The 27,025-nt window shown below is 46.0% G+C and overlaps 1 protein-coding gene across 1 annotated transcript in view; it reads right to left on the bottom strand.

The window, feature by feature from the left end:
- Positions 1 to 27,025, bottom strand: part of LOC147106123 (voltage-dependent L-type calcium channel subunit alpha-1C-like) — a 531,473-nt gene that overhangs the window by 363,577 nt on the left and 140,871 nt on the right. The window contains exon 5 of the mRNA XM_086008919.1: positions 7,696 to 7,799. Coding sequence (XP_085865045.1) covers positions 7,696 to 7,799 — 104 coding nt within the window. The remainder of the gene's footprint in view (positions 1 to 7,695; positions 7,800 to 27,025) is intronic.

Here is a 27,025-nt window from a genome sequence, read left to right as displayed (position 1 = left end):
TCCTTCACCCGTCGCTTGGTGTCGAGTCTGTTATGAAATCGCAGACTCGACACTCTTGAAACTCACACGGAGGTGGGATCGCGACGGGTTTCCAACCTGCTGTCAATCACTGTGAGTTTAACAGCTGACCCACCTCCGAACCCGCCCTCTGAGCGCCGGCAAAATCGCGGCCTAAAGCTTTTCTATGTGAGAGACATCCTATAACTATTAAAACACAACTCTGGGGATCCCCTGCAAATACTGATACGCTCCCAGGTACAATGGGTAACTACCCCAAAGCCAGGCAGAAAATTGGGCAAGTTTCTTTACAGGTATGCAGTCCAACTCGCCTGATTTTACAATATTTGCTGTACTCATTGACACAGACCCTCGAAAATCTTCCCTGATGAGTCCACTATTACTCCCAAGTCTTTTCTGAGTCAGCCTGTACTATACTTACATCACACATTAATCTGTGTGCAACACTCTGCATTTGTCAGTAATAAATTTGATCTGCTATCTGACTGGCCATTTGCATAATTGCTAGTCCAATAACATAACCACCATGCTGCCATACATGGGTACAATAGCGTAGTGGTTATGTTACTAGACTGGTAATAGAGGTCTGGACTAATAATCCATAGAACCCGCCATGCCAGTTAGATCATTTGGATTCAGTTTAAAACAATCTGGAAATAAAAAGTAAAAGTGACTATGAAGCTATTGGATTGTTATAAAAACCTAAATCTGCCATCCTCACCCAGTCTGGCCTGACTCCAGTGGTTGACTTTTAACTGTCCCCTGCAGTGTCCGAGCAAGCTACTCAGTTGTATCAAACCACTATCTAGAATCACAAGCCATTTTACGTAAAGTATTAGAAAATATTAAGTGTACAAAAACTACAATAAAATACAATCAAAGTAATAATAAAATTAGGCCTAGAAATTGGGTATAGCCCCGCTTGGGGCGTTAGAATTGGCGCAGCGCAAAGTTTATAGCCAGACGCAACTTATCGGCACCTGGTGCGATATTGGGTTGCATCACCCCTAAAGATGATTGAGGCGCAAATTCAGGCGTTACACGGGACTCCTAAGGCGCTAAACTTCCGGCGCAATCCAATAGCGGAGCGGACGGGCGCAGCGCAGGTGCTCTCAATTACTGATGACCATGAGACTTCCAGGCGCCGGCCAGCTCTTAAAGGGGTGGGTCAGTCAACTTCAGCATCCACACTCTGCGCCTTGCAGGCCTCAGAATCGGCGCAGGCCCTTCTCTGGCGCTAAAAACTTGGACCAGATGGAGAAGGTGAGACAGAGAACAGAGCGCTTCACCAATGAGGCTCTGGAGCAATTGGTGGCCGCAGTGGCGCGCCGGCGAGATGTTCTCTACCCAGACAATGGCAGGAGGCCGAATCATAAGGACTACCGACGAGCTTGGAGGGATGTATGCCAGAGGGTCAACTCCAGCAGCATGGTGACCAGGAGCCCTGTCCAATGCAGAAAGAAATTCAACGACCTCACTCAGGTCATGAGGGTGAGTGTTGTTTCTGCAAACTTCTGCATCCCTTCATTTGCACCTGACTTTATGGCTACAGGGTGGGCTGTGCCCCATTGGCCATCTGCCAGCAAGCACCCATGGCCCTTTCTGGGCACACACATGCACATTTGACTCAGGGCATCATGTAAGGGCTCTTTCACCATGGGGGGCATGAGATGATCACTCAGGGCATCATGTAACATAACTTCCCCTCCTTTCCCCTACAGTCCAAGGTGGCGAGGATTGGCAAAGACCAGCTTCGCACCGGTGGAGGACCTCCACAAGTGGTCACTCTCACGGATCTCGAGGAGAGAGTCCACCAGATTCTTGGAGGATGTCTGAGTGGTCCTGTAACCACTGCAGCTGCCGACCGCATTGTCGACAGCGATGGTAAGGTTCTCACCTTTTACAACCGTCTCCTTCCACTTGTTCCCCCCGCCAGCATGCTTTCTCACTGTGGACCCATGTCATAGCCTTGCCGCAATCTGGCATCCCTTGCTGCCAAGCTGTCCTTTTGCTAAAGCCACTCTTCCACTTCCCTGCTTTCAGATGCTGCATCACCAGCTCGGGAGCCAGGCCCTCAAGCTGCCAGTGCCAGTGCCTCCGAAGGCTCAATGAGAAAATTACTGTCCAACAGAAGGTCAGCAACTCTCTCCAGCAATGATCAGAATGGCCAGCCCAAATGGCTGCAGCTTTTATACTAGTGCTGTCCCCTTTAAATAGCGCCCCCCGAGTCCAAGAAGGGCCTGGGAACGCTCCATCCAACTGTCACTAATAGCGCCAGGCGGAAAGGTTGTGGGCGCCACCGAATATCCGGTCTGGGGCGCCAAAAAGGCATTGCACACTGAAATGACGTCATGATCTGCCTGCGCCCGTGGGCGAGCGCAAAGAGTTAGCGCCGGCGCTAAAAGGATACTCAATATGGGAGGTGGCGCTATATTCACTGCGCCCGCCCGAAAATTGGGTAACGCCCCAATTCTCGGGCTCTTTTGGCGCTAATCGCTGGCGCTACCAACCGAATTTCTAGGCCTTAGAGTTTTAAAAATATTTTATGCGACAAATGGTATAAATATAATACATGATGGCAAGCTATTGAATATGGAATTTATTGACCTTATTCGTAGCTCTACACAGCCATTAAAGCCCAAGTACAAAAATGATCTGGATAAATTCTACATTAAGTGGCTTATCAGCTACACCTGCATAAACAAGGCTGACTGTATAATTCAAAGTAAAGGAACCCCAACTGAGTTATAGTCAACTTTTATGATGCTATTTGAACAGTAATATTTCAAATTATTACCATTCAGAAATTTCTTCTGGATTACTTTCAAAAGAAAATGTCTCAAGTGCTAAATGATGTGAATGTTGTCTCTAATCACATGGATGTTATTTTGGGACTCCGGCTGAACATGACAAAAACTGGTACGTACAAAACTTGAGGAAATTGAGATTACTTTCAATGGATCTGGAGTGGGGTGGGATGGTACTGGTTCCATGTTTGATAATTTTAAAGAAGTGTTTTTTTCCTGCAGGGATCCAGGTCACAATCCCAGGTAGGGTCTACTTCTGTCCTTTGGCTGGCTTATATGCCTGATCTCACCGTCAATGATATGCTGAGCCCCTCTGAGGACCAGGAAAGTAGGAACTCCTGATAAAGGAGGTTCCCATCCTGGTCCCATTACTACCTTTGTCCATAAGCCTGTTTGGGGTGGGTGGAAGCTCTGTCACAGGCAATAGAGAAAATTCCTGGGGAAGGCCTGGACCCAGTTATGCCAGATTGCAGCCCAATTCACAGCTCTTCTGGTGTACTCATGCTGGAGTTATGGCGGGAGTGCCCTGAAAGGGTTGCGGATTTTCAGCCCCATAGAATTTTACTGCACAGAAGGTGGCCATTCAGCCCATTGTGCCTGTGCTGGTTCTCTGAAACAGCTAACCACTTGGTTCTATTCCCATACCCGTTTAAATTTTGCTTTTTCAAATAGTTATCCACTTCTCTTTTAAAAGCAATTATGGATTCTGCTTGCATCACTGTTTCTGGCAAGGCACTCCATGTCCTAGCAACATATTGCACAAAAGATATTCTCCTAACTTCTGTCTCATTTCTTCCTTGGTGATGGTCTTAAACACCCTCTAGTTACCATCTCACTAATTAGTAGAAATACTTCTCTATTAACAGTATGAAAATCCTTTATAATGTTGAACAACTCAATTTGATCTCCTCTTAACCTTCTCTATTCCAGTAACTAGGCCCACCATTTCTCTGGTCTTTCCTCAAAACTAAAGCCTCTCATCCTTGGTATCATCTTAGTGAATGTCTGCCCTCTCCATAGTGTTGACATCTTTCGTAAAGAAAGGTGCTCAATATTCTAACTGTGGCAGAACCAATGATTTTTATAAGTTTAGCATTACCTCTTTGCTTTTGTATTCTATTATAAACCTTAAGATCACAAATGCTTCCCCCCCCCACCCACAGTTTTATCAACTTGTCCTCCCACTTTTAATGAACTGTGTGTTTGAACCTCTAAGGGGGGAATTTTTCGGGGGGTCAGTGGGCGCGTTTGGTGGCGAAAAAATGTTTTTTGATAGTGGGTAAGGAACCCGCTGTCAACCCGCCACCATGCTAGTTTCCCAGATGTTGGGTCTGTCAGCGCTGAACAGACCCGACACCAAGCAGCGGGGGAGGTAAGTTAGGTGATTAAGAGCTTGTTAACAGCCTGTTAAAGAGAATTTTGAGCTCATCTTAACATTTTATGAGGTCGTCCATGGGTTCCATGCTGCTCGGGGATCACTTCAGGTAAGGAGGTCAGGAGTTGTGTCACCATGAAATGATCTCTTTACTTGACAGCTGCAAATGTGGTATAAAAGCTCCCATCTCACAGCTGTTCACTTTCCAAGCTCAGAAGCTGTTGCTTAATGCAGATTGAGCTTTATGCAGGTTACAAGTGTTTGGAGTAAACTCTGTATCCAGTGTCACCTCATTGGAACAACCTCTCTCAGCAATGACAGATCGCTTCTGTCATCTCAACTTCACCTGCCATCTATTACATCAGCATCGGTGCCCTTGAAACTATCTCACCGCGGTCCTCAGAATCCCACCATGATCAGCCCCAACACTAACAGCACCAACCTTCTCCACAATCAACTGATGTTGCACAGGACACAGGGCATCAGCGCATTGCGGCCCAGGATGCCAGGGATGCCCTCATCCTAGCCAGATTTACTTCACTTGACCCTGTACACCCTGGCTGCCACATGATGCGCCAGGTTGGTACCACCCCACACCATCACCATAAAGCATCCCAACAATGACCAAGCCATTCCATTCACACTCATCAGCATTGCGGGGGATACCGTTATGTCTCACCATTCACTGCAACTCACTAAGCCACTTCCAAATGTGCACACAAATCTGTCCAAGAACGTAAAGTGTTGAAAATAAAGATTTCAATGTTTGACAGCACATTAGCAGAAACTTCACATGAACATTGGCTAAAACACCCAAGTGCCTACTCTTGTGTGTTGTTAGTTGGTATGATTGGACTAGGATGAGTGTGAGGGGTGGCTAGTGAGATAGGGAAGTGATAATGTAGATAGAGAGGGATGGGTGGAGGTGTAAGGTAAGTTGGTGTAAGGATGCGCAGGAGCAGGGTAGGGAAGGCAGAGTGATGGCAATGCGATGAGTGGCACAGCAGGATGAGGTTGAGCGTGGCTTTGCAGTAACATTTCGTGATCTACTGAGATCATTGAAAGGTTTGTGCCACTGCAGCCTGGTTCTCCTGATGACATCCCTGCTTGTGTCCTCCTGTGCAATGTGTAATGTGCAACCAGGCTACATTGATCTCCTGGGAGGTCTCTTCCGCCCCCTGGAAGGGAAGAGAACATCCCTGCATGCTGTGACTCCCTCCATAAGCATATGGAGAGTGTCATGGGAGAGCCTGGGTGCAGCCGTGTACCTCTGTGCAGTGCTTGTCAGTGTTTGCAGCACCTCAATGCTGTAGAACACTGACAGCACAACTGTCAAAATAAATTTGTGCGTGGTCCCTTTAAGGAAACCGGCTGATGACGCGTCAAGTGACGTCATCAGAACCGCTTCCTTCAATTGGCCGGCAAGCATGCTGGGCGGGCTTAACAAGCCCAATCAATGTAAAAACACTTTGGACAGCAGGCTGGAGCCAGCAGTGAGGTCGGGACCCGCCACCGACCCCAGCCGCACCGGAGCTGCCGAGGTAGAGGAAATCACGGCCTTAGTTTCTCTGCTCCTCTAAAATGTTACCATTTAGCATTTATTTACTTTTATTCTTCCTCCCAAAATGTATTACCTCACATTTTCCTGCATTAAATTTCATCTGGCATGTATCTGCTCAATCTACTAACCTGTCTGACTTCCTGAAGTTGCTTAGTCCTCTTCACAGTTAATACATTTCCTATTTGTGTATCATTTGCAAATTTTGAAGTTGGACCCCCATACCCAAATCCAGATTATTTATATAGAATCATAGAATAGTACAGCACAGAAGGAGGTAATTCAGCCCATCGAGTGTGCGCCAGCTCTTTTGAAGAGCAACGCAGTTAGTCCACTCCCTCGCTCTTTCCCCATATTCCTGCAATTTTTTCTCCTTCAAATATTTATCCAATTCCCCTTTGAAAGCTACTGAATCTGTCTCCATCACCCTATCAGGCAGTCCATTACAAATTCTAACCACTCGTTACATAAAAAGTTTTTCCTCATGTCGCCTCTGGTTCTTTTGCCAATCACCTTAAATCTGTGCCCTCTGGTTATCGACCCTTCAGCCATTGGAAACAATTTCTCTTTATTTGCTCTATCTTCCTAAAGTGTGGTGCTCAGAATTGGACACAATACTCCAGTTGGGGCTGAACTAGTGTTTTATATAGGTTTAGCATAACTTCCTGGCTTTTGTACTCTCTGCCTCTATTTATAAAGCCCAGGATCCTATATGCTTTATTAACTGCTTTGTTAACCTGTCCTGCCTGTCAAAACACCCCCAGGTCTCTCTGTTCTTGCACCCCATTTAAAATTGTACCATTTAGCTTGTATTGTCTCTCCTCATTCTTCCTAACAAAGTGTTTCGCCACGCACTTTTCTGTGTTGAATTTCATCTGCTATGTGTCCGCTGATTCCTTCAGCCTGCCTGCGTCCTCTTGAAGTCTATTACTATCTTCCTCACTTTTTACTACAGTTCCAAGTTTCGTGTCATCTGCAAATTTCAAAATTGTGCCCTGTATCCTCAAGTCCAAGTCATTCATCTACAGTATATCATAATATGTACTGAAGAGTGCAATTTTCCCAAAACTGATACCAGGGGATACTCACTGTTATGCCTTGTCACCATGGTTTATGCTTTAAAAGTGCTGATTTGACACAACTTGAGATCAGGTGTAGAAATATCATCATGATGTCACATCAGCGTTCTGCTTCAATATCATAATGAACAGAGTGGGCTGTCCAGAATGATCAGCCCCAATCACCATAACAATGGAGCAGGGGATGCTAGTGTCACCTGTCTTTGTAACATTTATGATTATAGGGTAATTAATTAGGAAACACTTCTTCATTAACTCTAAAAGGATAATGTAGGGAGAAAAATATAGAAAAAGATGTTTTAACTTCTATAATCACTTCTTGTTTTCAGTAATGTGACTGAGAATCTCACTTGTCATTAACAACAGTACATGATTTTATGATCAGAAGAACAGGCAATACAGGGATCACAACAAAATAGAAATAAACATAAAAAGAAAAAACAGTTTTGCAATGCTGCTTACCCGCTGAGCACACCGAGTACCAAGTTAAGCACAAAAAATGAACCTATGATGATAAGAGTTAACAAAATAGATCCATGGCCACTAATTCCCTATGGCATCATTTACCTGGAAAATGGAATGATAATTAGTGGGTTTTGCTCAGCATCTGAGCACAGCAAGGCCGTATGGGGATTGTAACCATATCACCAGCACATGAACCATCCTGACAACTTCCATCTGGAAGCTACAACTTCCATCTCAGCCAAAGCCTAAAATTATATAGGTCTCATTTATTTCTACTTGCTGATGACAAGGAGAAACTTGGCATGGCACCTTGCCTGGGTAGGGTGTAGGGAAGAAAATAGGTAATGGGAAGGGAGGGGTGGGGGGAGTGAAGATACCAAATTTACAGCTTACCCGCTTAAAACACCAAGAACCAGATTCAGGACGAAAAAGGATCCAAAGATGACCAGACTCACAAAATAGACCCAAGGTAACTCATAGCCCATGGCATCCTGCATCTGAAAAGATGAAGGAAGGTTAACAGAGAGAAAAAGTTAGCAGATCAAAAGCTTAAGGAATGATGGGATTAAAGACTCATGGACCATTGATATTGTGCTTTTAGACATGCACTGGAATTTAAAGACATGCACATCTCAGATACAGATTAACAAAATAATATAACGCCATGCAAATCATAGCCTTTAGTTTAACAGATATGCTCCTACCATTATGCGTAACAGTCCTCTACTTATGCTTAACATACTATTTATATAGTGCCTTATCTTGTAGAAACAGTTCAAATGTGTTTCACACAATGAATAACTTTTCAAAGTACAATGATTATTGTCATGTAGACAACTAATAATATTAGTATGCTGGAGCCATAGGCCTCTCTGACCATATAATTTATCATGCGGGTCCTCTAAGAATATTTTCTTCCTCTCAGCCCATAGTCTACTCCCTATTGAATCACAAATCTGATTTTTATTTTTTGCTTTCAATGTTTCAGTTGAGTGGCAATCTACTACATAAGTTCCCAACTTTTCAGTGTGAAGAAGTTACTCAAGTTCCACTTTCAGATTTATTAGCTCATAAACCATATAGTTAAAAAATATGCAATGTACTATAAAAGGGCTGGGGGAAATATTTACACATACCGTTATATTTTATGGAGCAATCTTTCACCAGAAATCTTTATACAAAAAGTTGAAAAACACTTCAATTTTTCTTTAGTACCTGCCTCAGCCTTAAATTATTCTTTTTTAACAATTTGAACAAAATGCACTGAACAACATAAGTTGGTAATTCCCATCATTACAAATATATTAACTTGTTTATACTGAATTAAACATCAAGAAAAAAAATAAAACATTAAAAAATCTGTTAAACCGTATTTTTCTGCGATCTCATCTTATTTTACCATTGGAAATCAATGGATATATTGATGGCTAAAGTGGGCAAATTTAGTTGCAATTAGTAAACTAATGGAGTACTCACTTTTATGTAACTTGTTTGTTTTACAGAAGAATAGATATACATATTCATGGTTTATCTTTGATAAGAAATTTAAGTCTAGATTATTGCAATTTCTTTTGCATTTTGTTTATATAAATAATTAGACCATCATCTTTTCTTTGAGTTTACTTTTTTCTCTCATTCCTTTAGACCAGTTAAAAGCCTAAAGTGCAATTTGACAGTCAACAGGATAGATAGAAGACTTGCAACCAGAATTCTGCTTGCGCTGCTTTGCAACCGTATACCAGATCACTTCTTTCTTTGATACATGCAGTTCTCTTAAAAACGTGATTTGTTTCTTTTTTCCCACAAAGTACCTAATGACTTGCTCACATGGAAGTTTTTCTGGTGTATTAGTAAATTAGGCAACACTTACAAAATTCAACCTTACACCTTCAAAAGTAATTGAAGGCGTATTATGTGGAAACCATGTAAAACACATTTTAAAAGAGACAAGAAGAAAAGTACACACAGCTATGGAATGCCACTGTGAATGTAAAATCTATTGGGCTAAAACTTACTTTCATTCTATGACTAATAATGTGCAATATATGCAGAAAAAAGTCCTGTTTTGAGTTTGCAGAACAATAAAAAAAATCAAGATAATAGGTATGGTTCAAAAATATTTCACAGTACTATTTAAACCTAGAAATTACCGTTTGCGATATCAGCCGAAGAACGTTTAATGCATTTAGAAAAATAGAAACATAGAAAAATAGGAGCAGAAGTAGGCCATTTGGCCCTTCGAGCCTGCTCTGCCATTCAATATGACCATGGCTGATCCTCTATCTCAATACCATATTCCCGCTCTCTCCCCATACCCCTTGACGCCTTTAGCGTCTAGAAATCTACCTATCTCCTTCTTAAATATATTCAGTGACTTGGCATCCACAGCCTTCTGTGGTAGAGAATTCCACAGGATCACCACCCTCTGAGTGAAGAAATTTCTCCTCATCTCAGTCCTAAATATCCTACTCCGTATCCTGAGACTGTGACCCCTCGTTCTAGACCCCCCAGCCAGGGGAAACATCCTCACTGCATCCAGACTGTCTATTTGTGTAACGTTCTTCTGTTAGCTATCTTAACACAGGTGGTGACCCATTTATTTTAATTGGGTTAAACGAAATATGGGTTAACTGCTAATGTAGTGGACAGAAGGATGTCAGCCGAAAGTATTAGGCATTCAATTATTGATATTACTAATAGTAATTTCTAGGCTTTACAATTATTTTCTTTATATTTGTGATTAAACTAACATTATATAATGGCCTGTATTTTCCGATGCCTACAGGTGAGTACGCGCTGTGTACACACCCATAGGGACATCGGAAATGCCGTTTTCAGGCATGCAAAGCGCATTTCCGATCTGTCAGGATTGCTCTTGACAGATCGGACGCCTGCCCTAGAGAAGGGCCTCTGCGGGGGGAGAGTTCCGCTTTCTGCAGAACCTCCGCCTGCTGAAAACCCTTAGAAATCTTACGCCTGGTAAAAGCGTATAAACAGGCATAAGGCCTGCTTTTGCCAGCATAAGAGTTGAAAAGTAAAAAAAAAAAAAAAAAAATTTTTTTCACTCATTTATAATTTTAAAATACTTTTAAAAAAGGTAAGTTTATTTTTAGCCCCGTAAAAACTTTAATTATTTTTTTTCAAAAAATTACATTTTTGTTTAAAATATTTAATATAATGGCCCAGAAATTCGGGTCTCCACGGGTGAGTACGCATGGGGTACTCACCCGTAAGCCCAATGGAAGTGCCGGTTTCGTGCATGCACTGCGCATGCACGGGAAACCGGCACTTCCTTTCCCCTGAACGAAGGGGTTAAGAGGTGGAACATGTGCGCAGGAGAGGCAGCGTGTGCGCATCGAACTTACATTTTTTTTGCAGGTTTTCCCGGGAAGGTAAGTCTCCAGAAGTTAGACATGTAAAAAGCAGTCGCAAGGCCTGCTTTTTACAAGGTAAGTGGTGAATTAATTAAAATTAAAACATTTTTTCCACAGGTTTATTATTTTTAAATACTTTAAAGCAAGGTAAGTTTATTTTTAGCCCCGTTAGAAAATAAAATTATTTTTTTCAAAAATTTAAATTATTGTTTAAAATAGTTATTTCATGTAATTTATAGTTTAATTAAAAAATGTGGTTTTAAAAAAAATGTATTTGAAGATTTAGTGATGTTTTGGGGCTTATAGTATTTATAGGTTTGACCGGTCTTCCTGTCAAACTTATGAATGAAGCATTCCCTGCTACCATTGGCTCTCCATGGCCCATGTGATCCCAGGGGACGCATCGAACTAACTGCGCCCCTGGGATACGCAAGCACTGCGCGCCGGCAGTTGGAGCAGGCCCAGGATCGGAATTCCACGGCTCAACGGCCGGCGCGCAAGGTAAGTGCAGGTCGGGGGCTTGCACCTGCGGGAAGCCCCCGACCTGAATTTCTGGGTCAATGTAATTTTAACTCATTTAAAGAAAAATTATTTAATGTTTTAGTGTCTTTTTGGGATGATCTCCATTCATATATTTGATAGGCCTATCTGTCAAAAGTATGAAGGGAGATTCCCTTCTCCTATTGGCTGGCCTGGCCCACGTGATCCCAGGGACGCTTGCGAACTGCATGCGCCTCTGGGATACATGGGCCCTGCACATTTCAAGTTGGAGAGGCCCAGGTACGGAAGTGTCCGGACCTCGGCAGCCCTCAGGTAAGTTCGTAGATTTTTTTCTGATAGGAGGCATCTGCACGCAGGAAGCCTCCTATCGGAAATTATGGACCATTATATACAAAATGAGGAATGGTGTTGTTTTTAAATATTGGGATACTGTATTTTATAATGAACTTCTGTTTTTCATGTATTTTCCAGGAGGTACTGAGGAATTAATTTTTCTCTACAAGGGGACACAGAATAGTCCAATAGTTTGAAATAATGTTGAGTTGCTAATCATAGCCATACCAACATGGGGAGGTGCTTCACAGAGGGTGAGAAGTCTTGGTTGTCATTTTCTCAGCTACTGCTCTGAATTTTCTGACCTGCACATTTGGATTAGTAACAAGTTTTTAAAAATATATTGTTAAAGTAATTTATTTCCCCTTTATTAAGGTGCTGAATTGGTCAGCTGTAATTGGTTTCATGAGTGTTGCTAACCTTTGTGAATAGCAGGTACCATGGTACTGCTGAGAAAAAGAAATCGGCATTCCTATGTGTTTGTATATTCTTTGTGATGTAAACAAAAGTTTGACAGAGGCCTTAACAGAGGACACCCACAAACCCACCCCAAGGTGCCTTAACCTCCATTCTCAGAACAGCACACTCTAATATATCAGTGTGTCATTTCCATTTCTAACATGCCTCATTTGTTTTATGGAGGGATGCTTGCAATTTAGAACTAATTAATTACAAATTACAAACAGTTTTAGAAAGTCAAAACACATTTCACTTAGCATGCCTAACAGTAATCATGGGAGGAGGAAGAGAAATGTATCTTATCAGTCTGGGCTGGATTTTAATTCTTGCCCAAGAAGTGAAAGAAAATGGATCAAGAAATTGGGTCATTCCTGAATTGGAATGCGATTCCAGTGCGCTCTTAATGAGGGCGGTAACAGGATCTCAGAAATTGATCCACCTGCTTCAATTGTTTATTATTGGCGAGCTGCAGAGAAGGCAATAAAGAGGGGCCAAGTGGTGGCCGGCAGCGGACCGCAAATTTAACATTGAGCTGGGAGGAGCCAGGAGTGCTCCTCCCAACCCAGCAATAGCGTAAGTAAAAAAGTTACAACTTGCCTTTTGGAAGGCATCCTCCCACGGTCCCTTTAAAGATCGCTGGTTTGGGTGCCAAGCATCTAAGAACATTGACTGCAGCATGCACGGGACACACTGTGGTCAGTCACTAACAAATTTTGCAAAGGTGGCCTGAAACAGGCGCTAGCCCCCTATTTGCTTATGCAAAAAGCCTAATGCCTGTTTCAAGTGCGCACCTTGGACAACTATGCAATATGGCAGGTGGTGTACATTACACCTGTAAAATGGGCATGACATCAACTAATTTATAGGTCATGGTTTCTAATGGGAGCTGTACGTCCAATATGGCAGGCGGCGTGCACTTGCATATTTTAAGCAGGAAGAGCGTCGCCCGCCATATTGGTATAGGCATCAAAAGAGGCATTCAGGCCCACGCCTGAAATGGGCATTAGGCCCTTTGCACATGGAAATAAGCGGGCCTAACGTCTGTTTGAGGCTTCCTTTTCAGGTTGACATGCTGGAACTAGTGGGGTACCGCAAGGATCCATTAGGCTTCAGCTATTTACAATCTATATTAATTACTTAGATGAGGGGACCGAGTGTAATGAATCCAAGTTTGCTGATGATACAAAGTTAGGTGGGAAAGTAAGCTGTGAGGAGGATGCAAAGAGGCTGCAAGCTGCAAAGGGAGAAAGACAGGTTAAGTGAGTGGGCAAGTACATGGCAGATGGAATATAATGTGGAGAAGTATGAGGTTACTGCCTTGGTAGGCCGGCAGAATATTTTTAAATGGTGAGATGCTGGGAAATGTTGGTATTCAGAGGGATCTGGGTGTTCTTATACACGAATCAAAGAAAGTAAACATGCAGGGACAGCAAGCAATTAGGAAAGCAAATGGTATGTTAGTCTTTATTACATAGGGATTAGAGTATTAGAGTAGGGGGGCTGAAAATTCAGTAGGGTTAGCGCCCCATTTGAGGCGCTAGAGGGCCTAGCGCCGGAGTTATGGCCAGTTTGTAAATTCAGTGGGGCCCTGCCATCGGCGTTAGACCGGTTGCGCTGCGCCGGCACCGATGACGTCATCGGTGTGCGCAGCGTCCCGGTTGCCGTGGTGACGGGCCCCAACGCCGAAATTGAGTTGCGGCCGCCTCGCCCGTGGCAGCCGCAACTAACGATGTTTCAGCAGAGTCCTACGCGAGTTAGCGCCGGCGCATTAAGGTCGCGCGGCGGCCGGCCGCCTGCCCGCACCTCCCTCCCCGGACTCCTCCACCCCCCCCCCCCGCGGAACAGATGCGTCTGGCCTGCGAGCCCGGCACTTCTCCGAGGTGCCGGGCTCATTTTTTTCAAGATTTCAACGGCCAGCGGGCGGGTGCAGGCAGCTCCTCCTTAACTGAAGGAGGAGGCCTGCACTTCCCCAGCCTGCCGCACCGCATCGGGTGCCGCAGCGCCGGAATTGCGCCGCAATGCGGCAGTCAGCGCCCATTTCGAGGCGCTGACACCCTCCTGTAGCGCCGGCAGCCGTTTGGGCGCGGCGCTACTGAATTTTTGGCGCGCGCAGGGGGACTTAGCGCCGGCGCTAAATTTCCGGCGCTAAAGCCCTGGCGCGGCGCCAACTGAATTTCTAGGCCGGGAAGTCTTACTACAGTTGTATAGGGCCTTAGTGAGACCACAGCTGGAGTACTGTGTACAGTTTTGGTCTCCTTACCTAAGGAAGGATATACTTGCCTTAGAGGGAGTGCAACAAAGGTTCACTAAACTGATTCCTGGGATGAGGGGATTTTCCTATGAGGAGAGATTGAGTAGACTAGGCCTATATTCCCTAGAGTTTAGAAGAGTGAGAGCTGATCTAATTGAAACATATTAAATTCTTAAGGGGCTTGACAGGATAAATGCTGATAGGATGTTTCCCCTGGCTGGTGAGTCTATAACCAGGGGTCACAGTCTCAGAATAAGGGGTCGGCCATTTAGGACTGAGATGAGGAGAAATTTCTTCACTCAGAGGGTGGTGAATCTTTGGAATTCTCTACCCCAGAGGGCTGTGGAGGCTCAGTCACTGAGTATATTCAAGACAGAGATCAATAGATTTTTAGATACTAAGGGACTTGAGGGATATGGGGATAGTGCGCGAAGGTGGAGTTGAAGTAGAATATCAGCCATGATCTTACTGAATGGTGGAGCAGGCTCGAAGGGCTGAATGGCCTACTCCTGCTCCTATTTCTTATGTTCTTACGTTTTTCATCAAATTGTTTTTTCTTGAACGCTGCTGGCGCCAGACATAGGATCCCTGCTGGCGCAAACTAATTTCTAGGTCCATGATATCATCCAGATTCACCAAAAAATGGTTTAACTGAATGGTCTTTTAAAAATAAAATAGTGATCTTAAAAACAATTTGAGAGAGGTGGATTGATTATCAAAAAAGAACATGGAAAATTACTTAATTAAATTAAGGAACAAAGCTTTTAAGATCGCACGATAAATACCATTTTGTTCTTCTCCCCCAGCTAAATATCAGTTGGTTTGTTTCCTATAATGGCCAGTCAAAAGGCTTCCATAAGAAATAAGGCTTCCATAAGAAATAAGTGCTAACACTTGGTACTCAAAGAGTTAAGGAACACATTGCAGAAATTCCATTCGTCATTAATGAAGATGACACTGCTTCTTTTAGATGCTTCTGATGATATACGAGATGTAAAATCTCAGGAGACCTGCACCGTTTCCTTGAGTCTTTGAAGCATTAAATCCCAGTGCATGATCTGATTCTCAGGATCTTTAAAGGTCTGAGATGTTCATCACAATGGCCCAAGTGCTACTTTGCTATAGGCTGTTAATGGGAGAAAAAAAAACCTCAAGGACAAAACATATTAAACCAAAATGGATAATACTGGAGGAATGTGTTTATAGCAGTTCTTTCTCCTTGATTGATTCATGCCTACAGTTTTATTTTCATTATAGTTTAGAACAGTTGTAAAAGAAAAATATCTAATCTGATCATGATTCCTTTTCACTCATTCCGTGAGGCTATTTAGTCCTCTTTGAGATTGCTTCGGATTCTCTGTATCAATCAAAAATAGCCAATTCTGTGTGCTATAGTGTAACTGTAAATTTATAGAAATATTTTATAAAACAGATAAAATCAGTAATAAATATGATTTCGTGGTATTTCTCAGAGTTAATAAAGGAGGGAAGAAACCTAGTGAGTGCCAGTTATGCACTGCAGAAAGTGCTACTAGGTAACGAGTATGTAACTATGGATTGCATAAAAAAGGTTACACACTTTTTAAGTTTTTCTTTATTCATTGATATGATACATCCTTCACACACCCTTAGAGTTAAGCCAGACTGGATTCAACATAATGGAAGACTATGTGATGGGTAATGAGCCCTTATATTTCTAACCTTGGTATGCACTGACATCAAGCGATGTAGTACCCCCACTCCCTTACCCTATGAAGGACGTGCACACATTGGTACAGCAGCCAGTTTTAATCTATAGCATGACAAAAATTAACAGAACAAAAAGTTGCTGTATGCACTTCTTGAAAGGCCTGAGTTGGAGTCATTTCAATAATTAGAACAGCTGGTCCATGCCTGTGCAGCTGCAACAGAGGCATTTGCCTTGACTGCTCATTGGAAAATTGGAGCGGCATCCTGCTGCTTTGATGAAGAAGTAAAAGGCCCTTGAAGGCTCAAAGAGTCTCTAGGTATGACATACCAGAATGTAGAAGATATTCAATCCCCTCTGGGAATCACACTATTGAGCCTAGGGAGAGCTAATGGACAGAATTCCTAAGCAGCCTATGAACTTCCCCAGACTTGCTTCCAGAGCAGTCTTTTGACGTGAGGTTGGATAGAAGACTTGCCGATCCCCACCCCTGACTGGAATTTGGTCTATATTTTGCAGAGGGTAGAAACCTACACTAAATTCCAGCCCCACCATGGGCAATCGATCCCTCTTCAAACTTCCTACTTTTCAGGCCCAGGGGTCTGCAAATTGTAGATGGTTTCCCCTGATGATCAGTTTCAAGAGCTAAGCTCTGAATGTGAACCCCTCATCAATATAAAGTTATAAAATGTCCACTATAAGGATCAATTGAGAAGTTGACAATTGTAGCAGGACTCTCAGGATAATAACAAGCTCCTGGAACTTCTACCTCAGATCCACGGGATCAGTTTGCACAGTTTTGGGGCGCTAAAGTCGGGCGCTCGGTAAATTTAGCGCCCGCCGGAAACTGCAGGCCAACTCGCCGAAATTCAGTGAAGTTGGACCAGATTCTGGCCGAGCGCTGAAACTGGCGCTGCAATGCTGTGTTCAGGCGCTAATCCGGCGATGCGGCTTGATATCGCCGATTCCGGGCGCAGCGCAGGTGCGGTCATGTGTTGAGTGTCAGCAGACACCCTGACGCCGGCCAGCTCTTAAAGGGGGAAGGGTCAACTTTGACTGCTGCCACGCCCTGCATGCTGTAGCGCTGCAACTAGGCCTCAGCACTGGTGGTGTGCCAAAACAGCGCCTGGAGGAATGGAGAGGGCCCGTGACAGAGCACAGCGCTTCTCTGAGCATGCGCTGAGTGTGCTCATCCATGGGGTACACAAGAAAAGACAGATTGTGTGCCCGGCTAGTGGCAGGAAGGCTCCCAGGAGCCAGTCCAGGAACGCCTGGAGCAGAATTGCCCGCAGGGTCTCATCCAACTGCGATGTTCCCAGGAGTGCGGACCAGTGCCGCAAGAAATTCAATGACCTCAGTCGGATGGTGAAGGTGAGTACCCTTTCCACTGTCCCCCTCATCCTTGCATGTGCACCTCCCATTAGGGCCAAAGGGACATCAAAGGCCTAATGCCCAGCCCTCCTCCCGCTGCAATGGCACTTGCATGTTAATCAAAGCTCTTTCTGCACTTATCACACTGTCCAAGCTATTCAGCCATGGGAGGGCTCCCACACAGCAACAGGGCAGCACACTGTCCAAGCTATTCAACCATGGGAGGCCTCACACACAGCAGCAGGGCACCACACTGTACTTAGAGGCCCTCCTTTCTCTTGCAGGCCAAGCTGGCGAGGAATGCCAGGAGCCAGGTAGCGACTGGTGGAGGGCGTCCCGACTACCAGGAGCTGACTGATCTGGAGGAGAGGGTGGCACGACTCCTGCGTGCCCGGGTGACAGGCCCTGTCGCGATCGGCGATGCGGACCCTGTACTGGAACCCACTGGTAAGGACATGACCGGGTGCACCTCTCTCCTTGCCCTCGCGCATCAGATGTACATCCTTCCCCACTGACCGCAAAATGCGCATAATGCACCACTGCGGCCTCCCTGGCTGTCGGCCTGTCCTCACTCTAAAGCTACACTTGTGCCTTCCTGCTTTCAGCTGCTGAGGAGGAGGTGCTCCCTGAAGCACAGAGAGCCAGGCCCTCGGAGGAGGAGGACGTGGAGGACCAGGAGGAAGGCGGCACCTCCGGGGAACCCTCCTCCGCGCCAGCAGATGGCAATGGAGGGGAGACGTCTGGCGTGCAGGAGAGCCGGGGGGAGGCGGTGGAGGGGAGGCCAGAACCTGGTACCAGTGGCGTCGACGCACGCGGGAAGGGTCCGGCACCACGCCGCCCTTCTGCCCAGAGGGGGCAGGTGGTGGAGGGGAGGAGAGAACCTGGTCCCAGTAGGGTGGCCGAACGCGGCAAGGGTCCGGCGCCACGCCAGCCTTCTGCCCAGAGGGCGAGTCCGCCCTCCAGTCCGGAGTCGGACATCGCTCAGGAGGTGCGCCTCCTGCACGACATGTCGGCGGCGTCGGAGCGGCGCCACGTGGAGTTTATGCAGGTGGTGGAGCAGATGCCTCGTGCCATGGAGAGCCTGGCACATAGTGTGGTGGCTTTCGCCGAATCACAGGCCAGGGGCCTGGAACAATTCGCGGCAGCGCACGCCAGGGGGGTGGACCTACTTGTGGCAGCGCACGACAGGGGGGTGGACCTACTTGTGGCAGCGCACGACAGGGGGGTGCAGCAACTCGCCGCAGCGCAGCACGCCAGTCGCCACATGAGAGGTGCTGGGCAGACACTGGCACAGCAGCTGCAGGCACATGCCAGGGCAGTTGGGGCACTAACTTCTGCCACCCTCGCACTGGCGCGGAGGCGTCGCCAGGCGAGCCGCCACCCTGCTGCAGCACAGCGGCCTGGCGGCCAACACATTGGTGCGCTTGCTCCCCTGCCAGGCCGGCCAAGTGCCAGAGTCTCTGGCGAGCAGCGCGCGCCTGCCATCAGCCAGCTTGTCCCCATTGGTGCAGGCGACACTGCCACTCCCCCAGCCAGGGTGCGACAAGCTGCTGCAGGAATTGAAGATGGCCACCCACAGCTGCAGCAGCCACCAGCTGGCCCCTCCCGGGCCGGCCCTCGTGTAGGGCATCTGGCGAGACGCATTGTCGCCCTGATGAGCCTTCCCCCAGCCTTGCCCCAGCCTCAGGGCCCAGCTTGAGGCGCAGCTGCAGGTCGGGCCGGGGCAAGAGAACGCTCTCTAAGGACTCGCCCTCTCGGCACGCCGAGTAGAGTGTGGCGAGCGTGGGTTTTGGTCATGCGGGGGCTTCTGTTCTGGGGGGCATTATCTTGTTTGTTTTTATGGGGGTGTTTGTGTTGGGGGGGGGCGTTTTTTTGTAAGGCCGGTGAGGAAGGCCATTTGCATGTGGAAGTTTTGTTAGTCCTCCCCAGGTTTTGGGAGTGACAGAAGTTTTCGACTGTTTTTTGGAGGTCTTCTCTGTTTTGCTGTTCCATGTGGGAAGGGCCCTGAGTTTGTGAAATAAAGATTTTTATTTTTTCACCATGTGCAGGTGTCATGTTTCAACTGGTTGTTGGGTTAAGCGGCTGAGGGCTTGCGGAGCGGCTGCCTTCAGCTGCGTTCATTGGCCCAGGCCATTCCCTGACAGGGGGCCTAGAAGTGTCGAACAATAAGCCACCGGCGGACGGCCCTTGGACCTTGTCGCTCCCTCCTAGGCTGCTCCTCCTCCTCCTCCTCCTCATGGTCCTCCAGCTCATCCTCTTGAGGTGGTGGGGCAATGTTAGGTGGCAGTGCCTGAGTCCTGCGGATCGCCAGGTTGTGGAGCATGCAGCACACGACGACGAACTGGGAGACTCTATCCGGCGAATACTGAAGAGCTCCTCCGGAACGATCCAGGCAGCGGAACCGTTGCTTGAGGATGCCTATCGTTTGCTCTATTAGGTTCCTTGTGGCTTGATGGCTTTCGTTGTATGCCACCTCCGCTGGGGTCGTGGGCGCGCGGAGCGGGGTCATGAGCCATGTACACAAAGGGTAGCCCTTGTCCCCGATAAGCCATCCCCTTGGTGGAGGCTGTGCCTCGAACATGTCAGCCACAGTAGTCTGGCGCAGGATAAATGCATCGTGGCTGCTTCCTGGGAAGCGGGCATTGACAGCTAGGATGCGCTGCCTGTGGTCACACACCAGCTGCACATTTAGGGAATGGTAGCCCTTGCGGTTGCGGTAATGCTCGGCATTGTGGATAGGTGCCCGCATAGCCACATGCGTGCAGTCAATGGCGCCCTGCACCATGGGGAAGCCCGCGATCCTGCCAAATCCGACTGCACGCTGCTCCTGCTTGTGTTGGGTCATGGGGAAGGAGATGAATTGGTGTCTCCTCGCGTAAAGTGCATCGGTGACCTGCCGGATGCAGCGATGCGCGGCGAACTGGGAGATGTTCGCTATGTCCGCAGCAGCGGCTTGGAACGAGCCGCTTGCATAAAAGCTGAGAGCCACCGTGACCTTCACTTCCACCGAGAGAGATGTCCTGCACATGAGCTGTGGCCGCAAATCTGCGTGAAGCAGCTGGCAGATCTCTGCAACCACCTCCCTCCTGAAGCGCAGCCTCTTCACACAATGCGCCGCAGTCATGGTGAGATAGGACACCTGCTGCCGGTATTGCCTGACTGGGTAAGGCCTACGTTGGCGACGCCTGATGGCCCCTCTGCGTCTAGGCATGGCTGGCCCTCTGTCACAGCGTCTGCGAGCCCTTCGCACAAAATGCTGCAACTGAGGGTTGGCACCCCATACAGCCCCCATTATAAAGTTCCAAACAGCCAAATCACAAGGATGCAAATGTCAAAGCACTGGCTAGAAGCCAAAAATACCTCTCCTATGTTGTCCGAAATCAGAAATCTCTGTGCCTTGCTCTCTGTCCAGAAATCCAAAACAGTAAAGTCATTGCAGCGAAATGGCTGGCCTTTATGGGTGAGTGGATGTGCCCTTTAATTAGCGCTCCCCGAATCCCACAGGGCCTCTGTTGAGTTCCACTTCACAGTTCTTAACAGCGCCACGCCCACATTGGGCGGGCGCCACTGAATTTCCGGTTTGGGGCGCACAAACGGCGTTGCACACCCAAATGACGTCATAAGATGCGCGCGCAGCTGAGCGGGCGCTAACACTTTGCGCCAGCGCTAAATCCCAACTGAATTTCGGCGTAGGCGCAGATCCGGCGGCGCCCGGGCGCTAAGTGGCTAGCGCCGGAAATATACCCTTTTCTGGCGCTAACGGCTGGCGCAAACAACTGAATTTCTAGGCCCTGATCTCTGCTGGATGGAATAACAGTACCTTCAGATGAGGCCACTAATGAAGCAGGCCCAACTGTAGGGATCTCACAACCAGCCAAATGCTAAATACAATGATAGTTGTTGCTGCCATTTGATAGAGAACACTAAAGCAGAGTTTGCTGAAATTCTTGTCTCCTTGCAAAGAGGGGTTATCAGTCTCTCAAGGAATACAAACTGGTCTGAGGGCAGGAAAACTTTGTCAATTTTACTAGGGCTCCTTGATGCCACACTCGGTCAAATGCTGCCTCTATGTCAAGGGCAGTCACTCTCACCTGATGCAAGGCATTAAGTGACACAAAATGGGCAAAGAACAAGACAGATGATGTGACAACTTAATTTGGCCAATAAACAGTGTTTCAGCTAATTAAGGAGAGCCAGCATGGATTTGTAAAAGGCAGATCGTGTTCAATTAATCTAATTGAATTTTTTGATGAAGTAACAGGGAGGATTGATGAAGGGAATGCAATGGATGTTGTCTACATGGATTTTAGGAAGACGTTTGACAAAGTACCACATAGAAGGCTGGTTAACGAAATTGAGGCTCATGGAATAGGTGGGTCAGTGGCAGCTTGGATAAAGAATTGGCTTATGGATAGAAAATAGCGAGTTGTGGTAAATGGCTGTTTTTCAGACTGGAGGATGGTAGACAGTGATGTTCCCCAAGGGTCAGTGCTGGGGCCAGTGCTTTCTTTGATATATATAAATGACCTGGATATTGGAATACAGAGTAGAATTTCTAAATTTGCCGATGACACCGCAATTGGGGGTGTTGCAAACAGTGAGGATGATACCAATCGACTGCAACAGGACATAGAAAGGCTAGCATAAAGGGCAGATAAGTGGCAGATGGAATTTAATAAAGAGAAGTGTGAGGTGATGCATTTTGGCAGCAGGAACAGGGAGAGGCAATATACACTTAATGGCACAGTTTTAAAGAGTGTGCAGGGACAGAGGGACCTGGGAGTTAATGTGCATAGGTCCCTGAAGGTGACAGGGCATATTGAGAGAGTGGTTAACAAAGTATATGGGATCTTGGGCTTCATAAATAGAGGTATTGAGTACAAAAGTAGAGAAGTTATGCTGAACCTTTATAAAGCGCTGGTTAGGCCACAACTGGAGCATTGCGTCCAGTTCTGGTCACCACACTTTAGGAAGGATGTGAAGGCCCTTGAGAGGGTGCAAAGGAGATTTACCAGAATGGTTCTGGGGATGGGGGATCTTAGCTACAAGGACAGGTTGGAGAAGCTGGATTTGTTTTCATTAGAGCAAATGAGGTTGAAGGGTGACTTGATAGAGGTGTACAAGATTATGATGGGTTTGGATAGGCGAGACTGGGAAAGGCTGTTCCCACTAGTTGATGGTACAAGGACCAGGGGACACAGATTGAATGTTTTGGGCAAGAGATACAGGGGGGATGTGAGGAAAAACTTTTTTATGCAGCGAGTGGTGAGGACCTGGAACTCGCTGCCGACGGAAGTGGTGGAAGCGGAGACGATCAATGTTTTCAAGGGGAGACTGGATAGGCAATTGAGGGAAATAAACTTGCAGGGCTACGGGGATAGAGCGGGAGAATGGGACAAACTGGATTGCTCTACAGAGAGCCGGCACGGACTCGATGAGCCGAATGGCCTCCTTCTGTGCCGTTATGACTCTATGACTCTATGTTGTGTCCCCTGGGTCGTGCTATTATTAAACTAGACATTGGGCTGTAAAAGTCCACTTCTGATCATAGGAGATACACGGTTCACTTATCGGAGTGATCAGTAATGCTGAAACTGAGAAATATCTACTGTAGACCTGTGAAATTTGTAACAATCTCCCATCTAATTTTCCCTCAACTAGCCTCTTCTCTGTGTTTTCCCATGCCAACATGAATAACATTGGGAATTCAATGAAGTGGATAAATTAAAATTTCACCCCCTCTCTGTACTACTTTCCCAATCTTATTCAACTTTCATTGCAACAAGTGTTGAGCTGGCAATGATGCTAGAAGATCTACATGAATTCCTTGTGACCGTATGGGCACAGTTCGCTTCCCTGTGGTTAGCAAGGGTAGGGAACGGATTTTATACCACTGAAATTTGCCCCGTCACTCCTCTACAAATAGGTTGAATATTCAAGTTTTTCTGCTGGAATAGCCAAAGCGGATTTTTTTCCCCAGGTTTAAGGTGTCCTATTTGAATTCTGCTTCAAAATAATTGGTGCTCTGAGGGAATTTGAAGCAGCAAAACAAAAGCCAAATTTATGAATGTTCAGTCTGATCCACAAAGTGCCATAATTCACATTACAATAAAAAAAATAGAATGGTGGTTTATCAATGCATTGTAACACAACAGGTCAGCAAGTGATGTTGAGTGTGATTTCCTGATCCCATCATGATCTTCTCCTGAGAAGAATAGAATCATAGAAAGTTACAGCACGGAAGGAGGCCATTTTGGCCCATCGTGTCCGCGCCGGCCAACAAAGATCTATCCAACCTAATCCCACTTCCCAGCTCTTGGTCCTTAGCCCTGCAGGTTAGAGCATCCCAAGTGCACATCCAAGTACTTTTTAAATGTGGTTAGGGTTCCTGCCTCTACCACCCTTTTAGGCAGTGAGTTCCAGACCCCCACAACTCTCTGGTGAAGAAATTTCCTCTCAAATCCCTTCTAAACCTTCCACCAATTACTTTAAATCTGTGCCCCTGGTTTTTTAACCCTCTGCTAAGGGAAATAGGTCCTTTCTATCCACTTTATCTATGCCCCTCATAATTTTATACAGTTCAATAAGGTCTCTCCTCAGCCTCCTCTGTTCCAAGGAAAACAGACCCAGCCTATCCAGTCTTTCCTCATAGCGAAGATTCTCTATTCCCAGCAACATCCTTGTAAATCTCCTCTGTACACTCTCTAGTGCAATCACATATTTCCTGTAATGTGGAGGCCTAACTAGTATTTTATACTGTTGAAGCATAACCCCCCTGCTCTTGTATTCTATGCCACGGCTAATAAAGGCAAGCATTCCGTATGCCTTCTTAACCACCTTATCTACTTGGCCTGCTACCTTGAGGGATCTGTGGACATGCACTCAAAGGTCCCTTTGTTCCTCTACACTACTCAGTGTCCTACCATTTATGTTTATTCCCTTTCCTTGTTAGCCCTCCCCAAATGCATTACCTCACACTTCTCCGGATTGAATTCCATTTGCCACTGTTCTGCCCACCTGACCAATTTATTGATACCTTCTTGCAGTCTACAGCTTCCTTCTTCAGTATCAACCACACAGCCGATTTTAGTATCATCTGCAAACTTCTTAATCATACCCCCTATATTCAAGTCAAGATCGTTGATATATACCACAAAAAGCAAGGGACCTAGTACTGAGCCCTGCAGAACCCCACTGGAAACAGCCTTCCAGTCACAAAAACACCCATCAACCATTACCCTCTGCTTCCTGTCTCCGAGCCAGTTTTGAATCCAACTTGACACTTTGCCCTGGATCCCATGGGCTTTTAACTTTGTGACCAGTCTGCCATGTGGAACCTTATCAAAAGCCTTGCTAAAGTCCATATACATTACATCAAATGCATTACCCTCATCTACCCTCCTCGTTACCGCCTCAAAAAATTCAATCAAGTTTGTCAGACACGACCTTCCCTTAACAAATCCGTGCTGACTATCCTTGATTAATCTGTGTCTTTCTAAATGAAGATTTATCCTGTCCTTCAGTAATCTTTCCAATAATTTTCCCACCACCAAGGTTAGGCTGACTGGCCTGTAATTACTTGGTCTATCCTTTTCTCCCTTTTTAAATAAGGGTACCACATTAGCAGTCCTCCAGCACCACACCTGAAGCCAGAGAGGATTGAAAAATGATGGTCAGGGCCTCTGCTATTTCCTCTTTTGCTTTGCTTAACAGCCTGGGATACATTTCATCTGGGCCTGGGGATTTATCCACTTTTAAAGCTGCTAAACCCCTTAATACTTCCTCTCTCACTATGTTTATTTCATCTAATATTTCACACTCTCCCCCCCGATAGCAATGTCTGTTTTGCCCCTCTCCTTTGTGAAAATAGACACAAAGTATTCATTAAGAACCCTACTGACGTCTCCCGCCTCCACACACAGATTACCCTCATGATCTCTAATAGGTCCTACCCTTTCTTTAGTTATCCTCTTACTCTAAAACATCTTTGGGTTTTCTTTGATTTTACTTGCCAAGAATTGTTCATGCTCTCTCTTTGCTTTCCTAATACCATTTTTAATTGCACCCCTGCACTTTCTGTACTCCTCCAAAGATTCTGGAGTATTTAGCCCTCGGTATCTGTCATACACCTCCATTTTTTTCTTTATCCTACCCTGTATGTCTCTAGACATCCAGGGGGCTCTAGATTTGTTAGTCCCACCTTTTTTCTTTAAGGGCACATGTTTGGACTAAACCCTCAGGATCTCCTCCTTGAATGCCTCCCACTGCTCTGACACTGATTTACCTTCAAGTAGCTGTTTCCAGTCCACTATGGCTAAATCCCCTCTGAGCTTAGCAAAATTTGCTTTTCCCCAATGTAGAATTTTTATTCCTGGTCTATCCTTGTCCTTTTCCATAACTACCTTAAATCTAACAGAATTATGGTCACTAGCACCAAAATGCACCCCCACTGATACGCCTTCTACCTGCCCAGCTTCATTCCCTAAAACTAAGTCCAGAACCGCCCCCTCCCTTGTTGGGCTTGCTACATACTGGCTAAAAAAGTTCTCCTGGATGCATTTTAGGAATTCCGCACCTTCTATACCCTTCACACTAATGTTATCCCAGTTAATATTGGGGTGGTTGAAATCCCCTACTATTACTGCCCTATAGTTTTTGCACTTCTCAGAAATTTGTCTCCATATTTCTTCTTCTATCTCCCTCTCACTGTTTGGGGGTCTGTAGTACAATCCAAGCAGCGTGCTCACCCCTTTTTTGTTTTTCAATTCGACCCATATGGCCTCGTTTGATGATCCCTCCAACATATATCATCCCTCTTCACAGCTGTAATAGTTTCTTTAGTCAATACCGTGATCCCCCCCTCCCTTTTTACCTCCCTCTCTATCCCGTCTGAAAATCCCGTAACCAGGAAGGTTGAGCTGCCATACCTGCCCCTCTTTCAGCCACGTCTCTGTAATAGCTATAATATCATAGTTCCAAGTATCTACCTGTGCCCTCAGCTCATCTGCCTTGTTCGCTATACTCCTTGCATTGAAGTATATACCATTTAGTACAGGCAAACCTCCTTGTTGACTACTATCTAGCCCTTGATTCCTCTGTCCTTCCAATTTACTTTCTACGTTTTTGTTTTCCAATTCCAGTTTTTCTTCCCTCCCTATTGACTCTATACTTAGGTTCCCAGCCCCCTGCCATGCTAGTTTAAACCCTCCCTAACAGCACTAGCAAACCCTCCCATGAGGATATTGGTCCTGTTCCCGTTGAGGTGCAACCCGTCTGGCTTGTAGAGGTCCCACCTCCCCCAGAAATGGTTCCAATTCCTCAGGAATCTAAAGCCCTCCCTCCTACACCATCTCTCCAGCCACGCATTCATCTGCTCTATCTTCCTATTTCTGAACTCACTAGCACGTGGCACTGGTAGTAATCCGGAGATTACTACCTTTGAGGTCCTGCTTTTTAACCACAGAAGTTGTGTGGAGCCTGGTTACTTTTATATAGGGAATGAGGAAAGGACAAAATAAATCAATAATTTAAAATATAGATATCTAAAGACAAATCAGTGAAACCCATCTTGCAAATTTCCCAGAAGCTGGTTACTGAGTAGCATGGTATAGGTCTTTGATCAGGTCCCCAGATTGCTCTGGATTGGAAGTGAGGTATAGAATTAGTAGAGGATATTATACCTGACATTCCAGGAAAATTAATAATGAATCAAGGATTGTAACTCACTAAAGTTAACGTAAGCAAGAA

The sequence above is a fragment of the Somniosus microcephalus genome, chromosome 16 (genome assembly GCF_052327205.1).
Source record: "Somniosus microcephalus isolate GS21.2 chromosome 16, FLI_Smic_1.0, whole genome shotgun sequence".
NCBI classification, from domain to species: domain Eukaryota; kingdom Metazoa; phylum Chordata; class Chondrichthyes; order Squaliformes; family Somniosidae; genus Somniosus; species Somniosus microcephalus.
Note: the sequence above shows the minus strand (reverse complement) of the source record. Positions and strands in the feature narration are given on the sequence as shown.